This window comes from Solanum stenotomum, unplaced genomic scaffold (genome assembly GCF_019186545.1).
Source record: "Solanum stenotomum isolate F172 unplaced genomic scaffold, ASM1918654v1 scaffold28916, whole genome shotgun sequence".
Lineage (NCBI taxonomy): Eukaryota > Viridiplantae > Streptophyta > Magnoliopsida > Solanales > Solanaceae > Solanum > Solanum stenotomum.
This window is the reverse complement of record NW_026030226.1, coordinates 3,219-22,393: the sequence shown is the minus strand read 5'-3', so window position 1 is coordinate 22,393 and position 19,175 is coordinate 3,219. Positions and strand designations below refer to the sequence as shown.

At 31.6% G+C, this 19,175-nt stretch overlaps 1 protein-coding gene and 2 pseudogenes across 1 annotated transcript; 1 reads left to right on the top strand and 2 right to left on the bottom strand.

Annotated features, from left to right (window-relative positions):
* Positions 1-227: 227 nt before the first annotated feature.
* LOC125851716 (uncharacterized) lies at positions 228-4,192 on the top strand (annotated as a pseudogene).
* A 952-nt stretch (positions 4,193-5,144) lies between these two features.
* LOC125851711 (uncharacterized) lies at positions 5,145-7,943 on the bottom strand (annotated as a pseudogene).
* A 6,684-nt stretch (positions 7,944-14,627) lies between these two features.
* Positions 14,628-17,496, bottom strand: LOC125851710 (amino acid transporter AVT1I-like). The gene is made up of 3 exons (XM_049531470.1): positions 17,379-17,496; positions 16,107-16,714; positions 14,628-15,134 (listed from the first exon to the last, which is right to left on the bottom strand). Exons 1-3 carry the CDS (start codon positions 17,494-17,496, stop codon positions 14,628-14,630), a joined length of 1,233 nt encoding a protein of 410 aa, XP_049387427.1.
* Between the last annotated feature and the right edge of the window lie 1,679 nt (positions 17,497-19,175).

Here is a 19,175-nt window from a genome sequence, read left to right as displayed (position 1 = left end):
GTCTGGTAGCATATATTTTTCTATGTATCAATTTGTTTTTATTCTGTATCATTACTAGGCAATGCAGGTGTGTTTTATTTAGTATAATTTTCTTTTTCATTTTGCAGTCAATCAAATATGTTATAAAAAAGGTACCAACACATGCCATAAGGTTTGGTGTCCCTTTTAACACAAATTTTTTGGAGGAGTTCCAAAAGTCTATAGGGGATGATGTAATTGAACTGTTTAGAACTATAATTTTTGGACCCTATTTAGACATTCCTAAATGTAATTTTCAAGGCCAAATCAGTAAATGTTTGTTGTTGTTAGAATTGGAACAAGGCAACTCAAAGGTGTTGCATATTAGGCATGCAAACGGGGGTATCTTGAAATTTGGTATCAAAGAATTTGCAATAATAACTGGTCTTAAATGTAAAGGCAATACCAAAGACTTTGAATACCCAGAATCAACTCCATGTAGGCTATTCCAAAAATATTTTCCTGGTGTAGTTAAAAGTGTAAGCAAGAATCATCTAGTCCAATGATTTTTTATGGGCAACTGGGAGAATAATCAGGATGCACTCCAGATGACTATCCTGTACTTTTTCCATACATTCATTTTGTCTCAAACTGGTGATTCTTCAATATATGTTAACGAATTCTTAATGGTTAAAGATGGTAGATATCAAGTATATCCTTGGGATAGATTGCATTCACAAAACTCATGGATTCACTCCGACAAGATTTCAATCTTATCAAACAATTGTATCGGTTATATGGAATGCCTTATGCACTTAACGTATGGACATATGAATTTGCATCCCAATTAAATCCTGAAATTGTTGTCAAAGAACGGAATGTCATCCCTAGAATTTGCAATTGGAGGGTTGTGGCTTTAAAGCCAAAGTTTGAAATGCTTATGACTAGCATTTTTCAAGAGGTAACATTGAATCCCATTTTATATTACATTTCATACATAATTAAGTCTATAGTTGTAATGTTGCAAGTTTGTCTTTTTAAAATCATTTTTTTCTGTGTTAGGATACATAATTTTATCTCTTAATATTCAAAAAAATTATTTTTCCAGAATGCATGTTCAAACATTGTGCTAACACCGAAGGAACTTGCAGCTTTTGATTTACCTGACGATGAACATGATCCTCCTTCTTCACCCACCACAACATCTGTCAATCCCAAGATAGTTCAACCGAATGACATTGCTGATTTCGATGATTTCTCCACAAGACCTCCCGAACATTTGTTAAGGAGATCATCTAGAGTGTCTGATACATCATCTCCACCACCACCAAAAAGAACAAAGAAAGTGGATACACCTAAAACAAAGGTGTCAGAACCCAGTCAGCCAGATCAGTCCAATGTGTCATTAAATCAGCCATTTTCTATTTCAGATGGTCCTCCGACACCATCAGCTGCTAATGTACACGGTTTTGCAGATGCTCAAAAAGTCAACTATGTAATTCCAGATATTGAAGAACTGAAAGACCATATGAAGAATTACGTAAGTAATTGTTTCGATTTTATTATTTTTTCTTTATATTGACTCTAATTGTAGTTATGTTTTTATAAATTTTTGATAGGTTGACAAGAAATTTGAGGAACTTGTAATCTTGATAAAGGAAAACCACTCGCAGTTGATGCTAACTCGACGGAAGGAAAACAACAAAGTTGATCCTCAATCAAGCAATAAACAACCATCTTCATATATATCGACTGATCTTGATGATGCAGTTGGTGTAGCTGATTTTGAGGTTGGTGTATCTGTTAATGAGGGTGGACATCAAGTTAATGTCAATGCAGAGGTATGTATCTGATACATTGTTTGTAATTGTCGTTTTACCTCATACATTAAGTATGTATTAAGAATCAAAATCATATGTATCAGCACATATAGATCATATATATAATTAAGGTGATTCACCGAATCTTCTACCTCATTAATCAGTTATATATTTCAACTTTATATTCATCACTTATGTTAAATGATATATCAGTAACAATTATGTTAACACTTTTTTTATTATGAAAAATTCAAATATAGATTGATCATACTATCAGTAACCAACAACAAATGAGGCGTGTTTCATAGCTCCAGCCTACATATGAAAGTACTCTTGTTGATACTGAATTAAATAATCCTAAGAAGGTATCAGTATGATCAAAACTTTAAACATTACAATTTTCTTTGATACATTATCCTCTCTCTTTTTATATATATGATACATAATTTTTATTGGGGATAACTGATACATACAACATGCTTAATTTAGGATGATGAAGCACATCAAGCCCCACAAGATTTAAATGAAGTAAACATGGATGAAGATGGTGATGACACAGTTCAACACAACATCCGTCATTTTGTGCCCTATAAAATAACAGTTGATACATCGGTAAATTAATCAATTATGCATCATGACACTATTATTCATTATATGCAATGATACTAAAAAAATTATAATATCATATTATACAGGATTCTTCCACATCAACAACAATATCGCCCTCAACTCAAGCAGCAATAGATGCCCTTGTATCCGATTTAGGAAAAGTACCTATTCATGCTAAACCATTGTGTGTTTACAATCCACATGATTTAACTGGCAGTCATGATTTGTTGTCTGATAGTCAATTACCCACTGATATTCCAACCACCGAGATTGTTGTTAGAAGCCATTCAAAGACTCATGCGCCTAGAAACAGGATGCCTTCAAGAATTATTCAATCTCCATATGTGACTTCTTTTGGGTCAAGTGAGAAGGGAAAACAGAAATTGGATGATGATGTTCGTCTGTATTTCCCATTTGAAGGATGTGGGATTACATATCAACCTTCGTCTAAACTAATTGATGAGTATATGCAGTGGTTAACCAAGGGGCTTCTCAAAAATCATGCCAATAAGTAAGTTTTATACATATATTTTGTAAATGTTTGGATTAACTTATTTTGATGTAACCAATTAATAATACAAATATTATCACAGGAAACCATCGGAGGATAAATACAGATCAAAAGCCTCTTCTTTTGAATTTGAGATGATGGATTTTGTTGTTGCATTTCCAATTAACAAGAACTGGTTCTATGCCATGTCACAGCCAAACAAATGTTAGACTGATCAGGTAAAGTTCTTAATGAAACAATTTAAGCATGTATCAGATACTTTGGTATAGAACAACATCATACAAAAAATCATTCCGGATACACTCAAATAAAGTATCAAATTAGTATTTGCTTAGATTATCATTTAATGTATCAATTCTATCATAGACCTTTTTTACAATTTTCTAATTTCGCTTATCATGTTTTTTATAGCACATCAATGTTTTTTTTACTACCTCCGTAAAAAATCAAAACTCCGCAGCACGAATCAATACAGATACACAACAGCCAACTGCTTGTTCATCTCACACATCAAAAATACCTATGAAAGGTATTACCTGGCTAATGATGATGATCTTATTAGTACCCAAGAACACATTGATCGCGCTTCAGCTGTATCTGTATATGAGAGGTCAATCACTAACATCATCAAAGGTTTTGAAATCCCAGCTGCTTTACCATGGCATCTTGTAGACGATGTTTACATCCCGATTAATTGCGGTGGACAATTTCATTGGGTGCTGGCTGTTGTTGAATTGAAAAACAGGGTGATAAGGGTGTATGACTCTTTATTAGGCTCAAGGAAAAAAGCAATTCCGCACGAGATAAAAATGTTGTCTAAAATGCTTCCTTCTTACCTCATGGACAGTGGATTCTTTGAAAAAACTGAGCGAACAAACTTTGTTGATTGTGATGCGTACAAGGACAATAATTCTGGTTCACTTTTGGAAGCACAAGTTCCTTTCATGGTTGAATTTGCCCAAGACATTATGCAACAAAAGAGTGATAGCCTGTAAGTATTGTGCTTTTATTATTTTTGAATCATGTATGATTTAAGTTTATAACTGATATTCTGCATTTTTGTAGAGACTGTGGGTTATATGTTGCTACATTTGCGGAGTATCTGAGCGATCAAATCGAACCATCATATGTTGATTTTCTTCCTGAATACCTACGCAAAAGATATGGAGCATTGTTGTGGAGTTATGGCAGCGAGAAGGCTAAGGGTGCATACGTTAGTAAGAATGATGATCCACCAAAACCTAAGAGTGTAGTCACACCACCACCAGAAAAAGATTTGGTTCACATAGTGTAGTAATTAAGTATCTATGTATAGACAATGTTTTATTTTTTTTATTTTTTTGACAATTTCACTCGTGTTTTAGTCTGTTTTGATACTTTATGGACCAACATACTTTGCTTATAAAAAGTTAAATTGAAGACAATATTTTGCATTACATAAGAAAAAGTGCAGTACACATCATATATTGTATCTGATACATGTCGTATTGTTATTATGTATCTTATAAGTAATCAGATATAATAACATATTACTAACAAATAGATTTTTGAAACTTTAACGTATATGATTCATTATTTATAATTAATATTATAAGTGCAACATAATATATATAGTATATCATACATGATTCATAATTATTGTGTTAAATAAATTGTTTACAAACTTAATTGTTTAAAGTATGTATCATAATATATATAGTATATGATACACGTTTAATAGCTTATTGCTAACATATAGGTTGTGTATGTTTTAATGTAAATGATACAGTAACCAATTAACATATATGATACAACAAACGTTATATAATTTGATGTATATGATACATTACTGAAATTATTTATTATTTAATGAATATGATACATTAGCTTAGACGTTAACCAACTTTTTATTTATAATTATAATTGCACCTTAAAATTTATTTAACAGAATTAACATTGATACACAAATCATAACAATCTATTTTTTTAACAACAATACTTGTTAATAACAAATGTAAACAATACAGTTTAATTATTTTTGAACAACAATACTGATTAATAACATTTTGATAGTTGTTTACGTGAAAAATTATTTAACAAAAACATTAATGTCATATAAACATTATAATGATTTCACTTTTCTTTTGGAAAGAAAGTACAAGTTCTTCTGTTGTGACCTTCTTGTCCACATTGTCCACAACAATTTGTGTTCTCTGTAATATTTTCATCCGCATTCTTTTTTCTTTTTTGCTTGGTCATCCAGCTAATCATCTGTATCTAGGTGGATACACAGTTTCAGCTACCACATCCTCAGGAGCTGACCAATCTTCCTTATCTAGCATTGGAACCATTGGAATCTCATATGTTTTTGCTAATGCATCAGGCTTGTAGTAATCAGAGCAATATGGATGCATATCTTTAACATTCTTTTCCTTTAAAACAACGATTGCACGTGCGCAAGGTATCTCATCTAGTTGAAATCTTCCACAAGAACATACTTTCCGCTCAAGACAAACAATGTATCTTCTTCCAGCTTCATAAACCGAGAAAATAAATTCAGATGATGGAACAACCTGCGTACATTAAAAAAGTCACCTATATAATTATTTCAAAGAAATCATGTTCAAATAGCAGAATGATACACCGAATTAGATACATACAATATAAAATAATGTATCATGACACATACCTCCATCTTCAAACTTTTAGACGCGTTTATAATCAATACCTCCTCAAATCTTCTCCCTAATGTGTCCTATGTATAAGAGTCTATTTCTCTGTTTTTGCAATGCTAAGAACCAAATAGAATTCTAACTTCTTCCAAGAATTCTAATATAGACAATTGTCGTGCTTCAACAAGACAACCATTGATACATTCCGCAATGTTCGAAGTCATCATTCTACCTCTATTTACTGTTGAATGAACTCTCAACCACTTCTCATACCCTGCATCCTCAAGGTACTCCTTAACCCTGTGATCAATTTTATCAACCTTAGCCATCAATTTATCAAAATCCTCCTTTCTGTATGCCTTGGCCATAGAGTAAAATAGATCACTTAGGGTGTTTTTGCTCCTTTTGAAGTTTCCACAGACATTCTTCCAAAGATGCCATATGCATGCATAATGAGGTACATTTGGGAACACAATCCTTACACTCTTCATAATACTCTCATTCCTATTTGATACAACACACATTTCTTCGCGCTCGCCAAATGCATTTTTGAATTGTTCGAAGAACCATGTCCATGAACAATCATTTTCAGTGTCCACAACACCATATGCCAATGGAAATATGCAACCTAATTACAGAGCAACACATATTATTTCATTTGATACATAACATCTACAAACACCTCACAACTATGAAAAATACATACCTGCCCCATCAAGTGTGCTTGCCGATACAAATGTCCCTTTGTAAGCTCCTCCCAGATGTGCACCATCGACAACAACTATTGGTCTGCAGTGATCGAACCCCCTAATCAATGGTCTTAAGGCTATGAACAGATACATAAATTCATCTTCCTCAGTCTTCTGCATCCTTATATAAGAATTTGGATCACAGTATTTAGCATGTATATGTATCTCGGCATTTGTCTATATCCCACCGATGGTTTACCCCTTATCATTTCTAGTGCACGTTTTTTAGCACACCATGCATGCTGGTAATATATTTGAACCCCATAGAATTCTCTAATATCAGCAATTATATCTTTCGAAGTATGAATTCTTTTATGGTTGACCAATTTGGGAGCAGTCACACCACTTACAAACCTAATTGTTGCTTGGACTTTGGTTAATACCCTATCCCGCATTGGACACGTATGTTCACTATTGAAGTATCTAACTTTGAAAACATCCGATTTTTTTCTGCAGGAAGCCTTCATAGTCCAGCCACATTCATCCGAAAAGCATGCCAACACATAACTATACAATTTTTTTCATCATATTAATACATATAGCAGTTACATGTTATAATATATAAAACACTAATGTTCAAAGTAACAAAAGAATGATGTACATTAATGTATCAACAATTTTCAAAGACCAACACAATTAATGTAGTGTATTTTTTGTATCACGTATTACAATTTTTTGGAATGTATCGGCTACATGATTATTTACTGTTTCAACAGTATTATCTTAACGTATCAACAGTGTTAACTCAATGTATCAATAATATTAACGACCAACACAAAATGACGGAATGTATCAGTAACATGATTATTGCGATTAAATTCTTTAATGTTTAAACAGTCTAATCTAAACGTATCAACAATATTAACTTAATGTATCAACAAATAGTGTATCATTATCAATCTACCCCAAATCATATTCAACGAACTAAACAAAAAATCAAAATCAATGACTTTCTAATTAATAATGTATCATACATTAAAACAAAATAATTGTATCACCATTTATAGATCTAAAGAATCCAAGCACAGTTCTTCACAAAACAAATCAAATACTCACATACCTTTGTCTATCAGATCTCTTTACTTTGCAATTGAAGTTGTTCTTTATCTTATATTTCACCATCACATCTACGAGTGTTGCTTTATCCTTATATAACTGACCTCTCTTCACCTCTATACTATTTGAATTAATTATGTAATTTGTAACTTCCAATTATGGAATATAATACGAATCACAAATTCTTGATTCAACCACCGCAAGAGCTTCTGTATCTTGTGTTGTGCCTTTTGCACACGTAATTTCTCGGCATGTTCCATCAAAGTTATGTACATCACTGCCAATCTTTTCATTTGTGTCAATGCATAATGGATACATTGCAAATCCTGGCTCACTTTTTTTCACTTCTAAATAAAGTTTAACACCCATGTCATTCTTAATTTTCATCGGAGACGAGTTACCTTCTACTATGTAACTAATTTCAATCTTTTTCCTTGATACATCGATATCCAACTCGGCTGAAATTGCTGCTTTGAGATTCAAAAAACGATATTGATTGTCCAACAACGATTCCGTCACTTTTGTAACTTTCATATTTCACTTCGCTGACCCAAATTCCTGAATGCCTCAGTAAAATTGATATATTCATCTTGTATCAGTAAAAAATAAGAGTTTTATTCGTATTTCTAGCTTTTTCTAAATCAATGGATGTTCACAAATTGTTCTTCAATGTAGAAGATTTAATTTTGAAACTTGAAATTTGTAATGTCTTAGTAGATTACCTATTAACATAAGGAATGTTTAGGATCAGTTAGGCGTAAATTAAGCTAATTAAATTAACAGAATTCATTATTACGTTTTTTTTGCCTTTTTTAGCGCAGCATTAAGTTTTTACCGTGTATCATTACCGATGTATCTGAACGGTAGCCATGTATCATTCGCCTACCTTTTTAAGGGTTTTTTAGTAAAATGTAAATTAGTTGGGATAGGATGTAATTTATATCCTACACTATTTTTCCAATTCCAAATACCCATTTCCCAAGCCCAACCGGCCCACTTCCCTTTTCCTCCACAAAAAATACCCAGCAAACATATAATACACACTCAGCAATACAACAACAACCCAGCGTACAACAGTACCCAACTGACCCGGCCCATTTATGCTCAACAAGAAGACAAGGCAATGTTGCTTTCCAGAACGTTAACATCACCAGCAAGACGCGTCAAAAATACACGGCAAGGCCAAACGACGTCTTCTCGTTTGACTTGAAACACAATCCCAACGTCTCCTTCAACAGGCGGGTACATTTTTTGTACAGTTTTTTCGTGTCTCCAGCTGTTATTTTCGTCCTTGGAGTTGTGGGATGAGGCCACGTCGAGCTCCAAGGACGATGGGAATCGATCCAGCCGTCCATCCTCCATTCCTTTTACGGAATGGAGTTGAAATTTCAGAAAAAAAGCTTGTTTTCCCTTAATGGTGTAAGATTTTGGAGGATTTTGAATTTCGAATTAGGCCCTTTCCTATCCAGATTTTGGATCCGTTTCCCCCGATTCCAAAACCTATTTTTCCCTTCTATATAATTTGCTCTTATTCACAGTTGAGGGGGGGGGATTTTTTTTTGGTTTTGAATAGTATACTTAACATAGCTTATGCAAAAAGACATATTAAATACGTTTCAGCAAAAACAGAGGAGAAACCTAGCTTCCGTGTTTGGGTTGGATATTTTGCCCAGACTTCCTGACCACTATCCGCATTAGAGTTTTCGTGGTGAAGGTTGCCACCCTCGCTCGTCTTGCCCTAGCTCGCTGCACTTAAGAAGGTAAATTCCATTTCAACTCCAACTCTTTGGTGGATGTGCTGTTTTGACAGGCTGTGGTTGTTTGATTGATTCACTAGCTTTTCTCTCCTTCTTGACTGCCTTCATCCTTCTCCGTTCATTATTGATTGTGTGATAGCCAAGTTGATCAGATGGGAGTTGGTGTTACGGTTGTATGAAATGTGAGATGAGCTCTTGTGAATGTTGTTGTTTGTATGAGTTTAACTGGCTAGCATGTTAAAGGACCTGTTTCTGTCTAATGAAATCTCTAGCATATATGTGACGCTGCTGGTTTGTCTCGTGTCTAGTCCTCTGTTCACTTTAATTTAGGATGTTGCACCTTAAGTTCCTTCGTTGAAATGTTTCGATTTAGCTAAAAATCTCATTGCCCAGATATTAAAAATTGGTCCTCTCACACTGTTCGATCTAAAGCATTTTCTACCATAGTAGAAGTAACAGTTTAGCGGTGGTATCAACGTGTGTGTTTATTGCCAATACTTTAAAATTAGGGACATTTTTTTTTACTTTTAACATTTAGATATTTGAAGCTAATATGATCCTACAATATTTATGTGTAAAATAAAAATAAAAAATCTGTAGTTCCTTTCATATTAAACTCACCTGTCATTTGCTCCTGTTGCCAACACATAGTTCTATGTGTATAGAGTTCACTCATCTTCCTTTTTCTTCAATCAATTTAATGGTTAACATCAGTCTTTAATGTATTGAAATGTTGTCTCAAATATACAATTGCCGTTTATTACTTATTTCTTGATGAGAGTTCTCTAATTTGGCATAAGTAGGCAATAAGTGACATTGCAATTTCAAAAATGTTTTTTTATCGAGGTAAAAGTACGAGTAATAGAATTAAATATATATTTCTTTTTCATTCTTTTAAAATGTTCTTAAATTATGTTACTGTACTGTAAGTGTGCAATGACATTTTTCCTTTGGCTCTCCAACTGTTAATGGTATACTTCATTTTGAAAAAAATCTGCTTGTAATCTCACTAGCATGTTTTTCTAAATTAGAGTTATTTCATAATTTCAAATTCACTTATGCAATCTTCTTTGTAGTGTTTGTTTTTTTGTTCTTTTCTATAATGATTAGATTCTATTTTCTACGTTGGGGAATTAGTTCTTATGTGCACCACCTGAACTCCCAAACTTTGGACAAAAATTCACATACAAGTTCATATTGGAGCAAAGATTTTCTTGCTAAAATGCAACATGTTGAAATTATTTTCGTATTAACATTTGTTTCTAGCTAATGGAGCCGCTTTTCACTTTGGTGTTTGTAAAATTGTAACTGTCTCATTTAGGAGCATCTCGGCCAATTGTCTATCTAAGGTATATATATAATGCATATTGTGTATAGTTACATACACACAATTACGAAATTCAAGTTGTTGGTCCCGTGCTAGCACGGGTTGTCACTCATCTAGTCCATTAGGAGTATCACTTGTTCCTCAATTTAGTTGGGTTTATTGATGCAATGTTATCTCCTTGAATATCTTGTTTATTTACATTTGCCTATGTTTGTATCCAACATGTTAGGATGAGTGGTATTGCTATCATGTTTGGTTTCTAGACACCACCGATTTCTCCTCATTTTGCTTAAAATAAATTGGATTTGCTACTGTCTCCTACTTTGTCTTCTTAGCATGATAATTTGGCACTACCTGAACCTACTAAGGGAGTTAGCTTTTCTTACTGTGTGAGACATATCATTTTGTCAAATGATACAATATACTCTCTTTCTCATCATTTTTGGTTTGCTACTGTTTGATGTTGGTTATTGGTTACGTTTCGTATGGTATGATTTGCCCTTGTTTTCTTCCTCTGTGAGTGACCCTCAATTCTAGTATTCAAGCGTATGTTCTTGCTGATGTTCGGTGTGGCAAGTTTGTTTGTCAAAGTCTTGTCATTTAGTCTAATAGGTGGGATTTTCATTGCACTTTTGGTTTTGAGATGCCTCAATAATTTTTATTTTTTTTAAAATCATGTCTTAACTATTTCTTCATTTTGTATGCTAATGTTGCCTCTTTTATGTGTTGCATGAACCTCTTTGAGTGCACAACGGACCTTTTTTTTCCTTGCATTTCGAGAGAGCCATAAAGGCTCAAGTTCCTTCTTTCCGTATCAACCAGCTTTGAAACTGACGAACAGGTCCCGGAGCTTGGAAGAATATGCAACATATCAAAATTTGGAAAGATTGGGTCAAAGGCCCACCTTTCATTTTTTTTGTATTTTGTTATTTTAGGCCTAAGCCCTTGTCATTAAATTTTGCTATTACTTTGTTAGTTTTTAGGGCAGGTGGAAAGTTGGGCCTAAGGCCTAAAAGAAAGAGTGATTACTTTGTGTTAGTCTAGGACATGTGCAACTCAAATGGGCCGAAGGCCCAAAATAAAATGGGCCCAAATACTGGTCCAGGCGGACAAAAACCAGATTTGGGTCCAACCCTCTTTCCCTCTTTACTTTACTAGGTTTGTTTTGCTTGTTAGTATTTGTCGTTAATCTTAGGGTCAAAGAGTTCAAATCCCCGAAAGACACTCATTTCGTTTTAAATTTAACTAAATCGATCGTCTTTCAAAAGACTTAATAGAATAAATTTTGAGAAGTATCTCACTTAGGTCATAGGTCAATATTTCCCTTTTCCCCTTTTATAACCGTCTCAACCATAAAATAGTTCAATCGTTCTACTCAAATTAAGTTAAAGTATTTTTAGCCAAAAAAAATTAATTGTCGGATAACCACATTAGTGGATATTCTAGGTGTTTTTAAAACCTTCCTAGAATGTTAATAAGAACCCCGAAACCCCCCCCTAAGTATTTTCAACTGATTCCCTGTTTTAATCTATTGAAAATTAATTTTCTTGATTTTTCTTAAAAAATTAAGTGACGACTCTAAACCAGTCCAAATTATATTTTCCTAATATAAAACACATATCATATCAAAATTTAAGAGTCTTCTTCATCTACTTTAACTATAGAATAAAAATAATAGCCTAATAATCTTGGTAGGGGTTTCATGAGATAAAGAAGTTGAATTTATATGGATAGAATAGAAGGAATATCAAAAGATATCTTAAAGTGTTACTTTTAATATTTAGAGGTTATGAATATGAAAAGATGAGAGTTATGAATATTAAGAGGATAAAAGTTGAATAAGTAATTAGAAAATAATAATAAATAAATGAAGAATAGGAAAAAGAAAATTAAAGTTAGCAAACTATGTAGAAAAAACAACTAAAGTTCTTATCACGTAATTAAGCATCAATGAATTTAAATTTGTGAAGCTAGAGTCATTCTTTAATAATAATCAAGAGGACATTATCAATGTGTGTGTCTCCATTTTGTAGATTTGCACACTTTAAATTATTAAATTTCGTTATTTATCATAAAAGATAATACTTTATCCACATAAATTATATTATTTATGAAGGGGTTAAGGAAAAAGTTATGAGAAGAGGAAAAGTATAGCAATTTAGTTATATATATATATATATATATATATATAAATAATAATTTTAGATATTTAATTAGGAATTAATCTTAGGAAGTCTAAAAGTCATTAACATTTTCAAAGTAATTAATTAATTGGCTTTTTAAAAAATGGGATACATAGTTATTATAAAATAATTATTTATACTAATTTTAACTATATGAATAATATAAGGTAAAAAAATGAAATGTACATTCAAGTCAAATTTATGTGTGTGGAAGATTAGAGGAAGAACTTAAAGGTGTTAATTTTTTTATTTTTTTTTTATGATGAACAACTTTCGACACTGGAGCATTAGACTTAGAGCCGTAAATATGGGCTAGGCCTGTTGGGCCGGCCTGGCCTAATCCAGGATTTAATAGGGTTGGGTTAAAAAATTTGGAGCCCATTTAAAAAAAAGGGCTTTTTAGCCCCAGCCTGAATAAGCCTGCCGATTTGTGGGGCTTGAGAAATATAGGTAGGACCGGCCCGTGGGCTAATACAAATTAATTAAAAAATATAATATAATATTAAAATTTAAAATTAAAGAGATCCAAACTCAAAATCCATTTAAAGTTTTTTAGGAAATCACTAAGTATAGTAATTGCATCCACCATGAAAATGTCCAAACATTTGTTGTTACTCGAAACTGGTTACATGGTTTTTCTCAAACTGGTAATATATTTTTGTGTACATTTAAATATTATTATTCTCAATTTAGTTATTTTTTAATATTTAACTAATTGAAACCTCATATAAATTGCATATGAAAATGAAGATGTTAAGACAATCTTCCCACAAGTTGATTCAGATATGCTTGATGAAGATGATCATGAGGTTGTTAGATACGCCATAGGTTTCATGAAGTGTTAGATACGCCATAAGTTTCATGATTTTTGAAGGAGTTTATTTTTTACATTTTTATGGTTGGAATATTGTCAATTTTTTGTGTTTTATTGTGATCGTTGCAAAATAGTTAGATTAATATTTCTATTTAGATATTTATACTTTTACTTGAAAAAAACTTAATAAATATTATAAAGATAATTTTATTTGTGGATTTGATTAACAAGTAGTAACATTAACACCATGTAATATTGTTTTGTCAATATTTATGATAATATTTTTAAATTATAATTTATAATTTAATTTAATAATTATAAAAAAATATATAACTTTTTAAAAAGTGGGCTGGCCCGGCAAGCCTGTAGCGCACGTACTTGTGGGTTGGGCCGACCGTTTTTTGGCCCACACCAAAAATGGGCTAGCCTGGCCTGACCCGTAAAATGTCAAAGCCTGTAAGGGTTAGCCCGGATGGGGTGGGCTAGCCCATATTGACAGCTCTAATTAGACTGTTCAAATAACTATGACTAATTTTTTCACACGTGTGTATATAAAGGTATGTAATATATATTTTATAAAATAATTAAAATACTATCAAAAGACAATTCTGATCTCGATTAATTAGATTTTTTTAAAATTATAATTATTATATACATATAGATTATAGATGATAAATATTAATAAATTAGATACTTAATTAGGAATTAATCTTAGGAAGTCTAAAAGTCATTAACATCTTAATTAGACTTTTTTTTTAAAAAAAAAATTATAATTATTATATACATATAGATTATAGATGATAAATATTAATAAATTAGATATTTAATTAGGAATTAATATTAGGAAGTCTAAAAGTCATTTAACATTTTAATTAAACTTATACAATCAAATATTTAAATATTTTATAACAATTTAATTAATAGAAGGGGTAAAACCGTAATTCAACTTTCAACTTTTTTTGTTCATGCTTTTAGTAATATATGATAAACAGTGCTAGCTATCAACACTTGTGTTCTTTATTATAACGGATGAGATATTGTATGCGTGCTTGCTTTTCATTACTATGTATTAGTTGTAATCTACAAACCATTATTTAGCCCATCTTGACTTAGGACATGATTGCATAACGACCCATTGATTCAGTCCATTCTGACTCATACAAATTTTGTCCAAACCTTTCATCTGTCACCTCTAGACATGACTAATAATGTTTTTCAAAGAAGTGTAAGTTCCAGATATGGCAACTGAAGAACCAAAAACCAAAATCATCCCAATAAACAGAACTTCCAAATATGAAGGCTTCTTGATCTTGAGGTAGCATAGGCATGGTAACAATATCGACACGGTAACGCCCAAAAGAGCGCCCGTAAATGTCATGACATATCCAAAGAATGGAATGGTTAACGCCACAATGACAGTGCTGATGACTAAAAATGTTCTGATGAAGTAGCTTACGATAAATTTACTCTTTCGTAAAGGTAATTTATCTTCAATAGCCGTTGCAATTGGAGAGACGACAAGAGCATACTTTGTTATTGGATTAACGAGTGTCGTATATATCACAATTTTTGAACTAATTTTTCCGGTAGGGAGATTTAATGTTATTTGTGACATTAAATTTTGTCCATACATTAAGTATCCCATGGTTGCCATTGATCCATAGGTTATGGTGCTTAATATAAAGCACACAAATAAAACCTGTTTGACAAAAAAGAAAAAAAAAAGATTTAAGTTATATATACGATGATCAAATAAAATATGTTTATAATTATTGGTGTAATATGGCATGTAGGCTGTAGCAAAGGTATTTATAATTTAGTATGAGAAAATATGAAATGTCATTTTTTTTTATAATTAGACATAGACATGATTATTTTATAAATTGAAATGTCATCTGCCAGCTTCATATTCATTCAAATATTGAACAAAAAAATTTCATTTATAAATTGAAAAGTTTTTGAATCTCACACTAAGTTTTATGTTCCGTATATTTTTGTGTCTTTATGTATGTTTTTGTATTGTTTTGTCTATTTATGTGGTTGGAGTACTTCTGTCCAACTTCCAAGTGTTGAAGCATTTTCTATGTGGCATGGGAATAATACTTCCTCCATCTCATTTTATGAATACTTTTATATAATTTTTAATTTGTCGTCCCAAAAGAGATGTCATCGATTTTTCTATAACAGAAAAATAATATAACTTTAAATTTCCTTTTACGCCCTTCATGAAACGATATACAACCACAACTTTCAAAAAAATTATTTCCCTCTTTATTAAGATTTATGTCTAGTCAAAAAGTAGGAATAATACATAAATATGCCCTTTAACTTGGCTTCAAATCACATTTATGCCTTTCAACTTTTGGTGTGCACAAATAGACACTTAAATTTGTATAAAGTTGAACAAATAGACACACATGTCCTACATGGCATCCTACATGTCATTTTTTTTATCCTACGTGGTATCCTACGTGTATAATGTCATGTAGGACTCATGTGTCTACTTGTTCAACTTTATACAAGTTTAAGTGTCTGTTTGTGCATACCCAAAGTAGGAGGACATAAACATAAAATGAGGCCAAGTTAAAAGGCACATTTATGTATTATGACCAAAAAGTACCACGTAAACTGAAACTAAAGTAATACATGTTTATCAATAAGATATTATCACCTTGGGAAATTGGCTCCTATCCTTCATGGAATTGCATATTGTTGGGAAAAGAGCATGACCACAATAACAAAATGTATACATACTTATTGCACTTATCAATCCATCCCATCTCCAAATCACACCTTTCTTTTCAAATCCAATACCATCAATTGCACCAACCCAAAATATTGAAAAAACCAAAACAATTGAAGCCAAAACTCCACCAATAGAAACATAAGCCAATAAACCTAAACTTTTCAACCATGTTGTTGGCAATATTACAATAGCAACTAATAAAACAAATACTTCCCTTCCAACAATTTTAACACAACCAAAATGAATTTTTGCATTTGGGAATAATTTATGCAAATTGTCACCTTCTAATATGAGGAACTCAATTGCAACAAAGTATAGTTCAAGATATAAGAAAATTGATATCAAGATTCTTCCTTTGTTACCAAAAGCAAATTCACCAATATCAGGATATGTATTGATTGATGGTGAAACACTCATGCATCTTTGTAAAAGTATTCCTGTGTAACAACATATAATTGCTACTAAAAAAAGTAGCATCAAACATAACCATCCTCCTTGTGAAAGTGCATAGGGTACTGATATTATTCCAATACCTATATGAAAGAAGAAGAAAAAGAGTTCAAGTTTTATGTATCGAGTTATTGAATATTTATACAATCAAGTCACTTATAAGGTGATTACAGATAAATTTATCTATGTGATCATAAGCATAGGTAAGATAATAGAAATAATAACAAGTAACTCGTTATACCAGGTTGAACAATACTAATAACGTAAAAAAACATTTACTCTATCGGTGCATATAACTTCAATTAAAGTAGTACAATACAACAACATATTTAGTGAATTCTCATAAGTGGGGTCTGGAGAGGGTATTTGGTGCATATACGCAGCCTTATCCCTATCCTATGAAGATAGAGAGGTTGTTTTCGATAGACCCTCAACTCAAGTAAAGCATAACAAAATAAGAAAGAATAGAGTATACCAATAGCACCAACAAATAATAGAGTAACTGAAACAAAGGAAATAACAGGTAAAACTAACCATTATAAGAAATTAGGAGGAGAAAATACTAATACCACTTATAAGGAAAACTACACAACACCACTACTTGACTTATAACTTTTTACCTTAATTTACGACCTTCATATTCTCCTATTTTGGATCATATCTTCGATAAGCTAAGTGATTATGATCACTTATGTCTACTTTTGGATGTGTCTTGAAAACTACAACAACAAATAATGAGATGTTTACCTGATAATGCATTAATACCATTGAAACATGTTCTAAAGAAAGAGGTTCCTTTACTAGGCTCCATAATTTGTGGAATCTGATTTTGAGTCTCAATTCTCTCCACACTATGGGATCCCATATTTTTTGAGTGCCAAAATTAACATCAAAATGCTAGTTTATATATTGGGTTTTGGCAAATTTGTCTAGAATAAAAATATTCTATCTATATGTTTTTAGTTATTAATTCAAATTAAAACTCAATAATTAAAAAGCTAGATTCTCAAACCCATAGAGATACAGTAATGGCGTTCTGCTTTTTATCTAGAGAGGGGTGTTCAACCCCTATTTCATCATATTCTTCTATACGAAATGTTGATATGGATCAAAAAAGGATAATTCAAATAAGGCTATTATTGGAAGACTTTTTTTATCGAATAGACTTGCACAAGCAAAAAAAGATTGAATAGTTTATTAGTTTAATCAAGGAGCGGAGCATACACTACATTAAAAATGATTTTCAACAGTAATTTATTAATGGTAATAGCTTAATCGTTGCTAATTCTAGGATACCTTTTAATCTCTTTTATTATTTTCTTCTCTTTATTTTTTATTAGGTAATTTTCTATCAATTGTTTTTACTATTCGACTTTTGTATTGAAACATTTAAATCTATTATGTAAATAATAGTTATCTATGTTTTTCATTAAAATAATAACTCAATTTGCACATGCATACACTTACTACTTTAATTTTAAAAAATAGTTTGCATCCATTAAAAATGTCCTTTAGAATCAAACCTCATTTATACTAAATTAAAGTCTCCATTTATGTGGGATTTTTTTTTTTTGTTAATTTTGGAATATATCAATTCACACGTTTTTGCACGAATCTTTATTATAATGAGTACTACAATACTAAACTTTTATTAATAAACAAGAATGGATTCTATCTAGTACAAAAATAAAAATATTCTTTTTCATCAAGCAATTTGTTATTAGGTTTTGGAAAATATGTCTATTGGGTTTTGGCAAATATGTCTAGAATAAAAATATTCTATCTATATGTTTTTAGTTATTAATTCACAACTCAATCAATAAAAAGCTAGATTCTCAAACTCATAAAGATGTAGGTGATGGTGTTCTGCGAGGGGGCTCTCAACCACTTGACGATAAAGAGAGGGACGTTGAAATATTTTCTATTTCACATCGTATTTCTCACTCTTTTTAATAGCTTTAAAAAATTATGTATATTTTTATATTTGATAAAAAATTAATTTTTAATTTCTCATTTGATTATTAATGACACTGTAATGCCCATGATGCACTATTAAGAAGCAAGACAAGTTTCTAGATCAACAAGCTTCTGAACCAATTAACACCCAAAAGAAGTTTGTTCATCATATAATGTAAGTTTTGACCCGCTAAATTTTATTCGCGTATGCCTATTCATTTTGGTATTANTATTGGGTTTTGGCAAATATGTCTAGAATAAAAATATTCTATCTATATGTTTTTAGTTATTAATTCACAACTCAATCAATAAAAAGCTAGATTCTCAAACTCATAAAGATGTAGGTGATGGTGTTCTGCGAGGGGGCTCTCAACCACTTGACGATAAAGAGAGGGACGTTGAAATATTTTCTATTTCACATCGTATTTCTCACTCTTTTTAATAGCTTTAAAAAATTATGTATATTTTTATATTTGATAAAAAATTAATTTTTAATTTCTCATTTGATTATTAATGACACTGTAATGCCCATGATGCACTATTAAGAAGCAAGACAAGTTTCTAGATCAACAAGCTTCTGAACCAATT

What these genes read in the sequence shown, in the direction of transcription:
- LOC125851710 (XM_049531470.1), bottom strand. Translation starts at nt 17,496, where the DNA reads ATGGGATCCCATAGTGTGGAGAGAATTGAGACTCAAAATCAGATTCCA. An exon ending in TGGTATTAATGCATTATCAG is followed by an intron (nt 16,715 to 17,378) that starts GTAAACATCTCA and finishes TCTTTCATATAG; the next exon opens with GTATTGGAATAATATCAGTA. An exon ending in ATAGGAGCCAATTTCCCAAG is followed by an intron (nt 15,135 to 16,106) that starts GTGATAATATCT and finishes TTTGTCAAACAG; the next exon opens with GTTTTATTTGTGTGCTTTAT.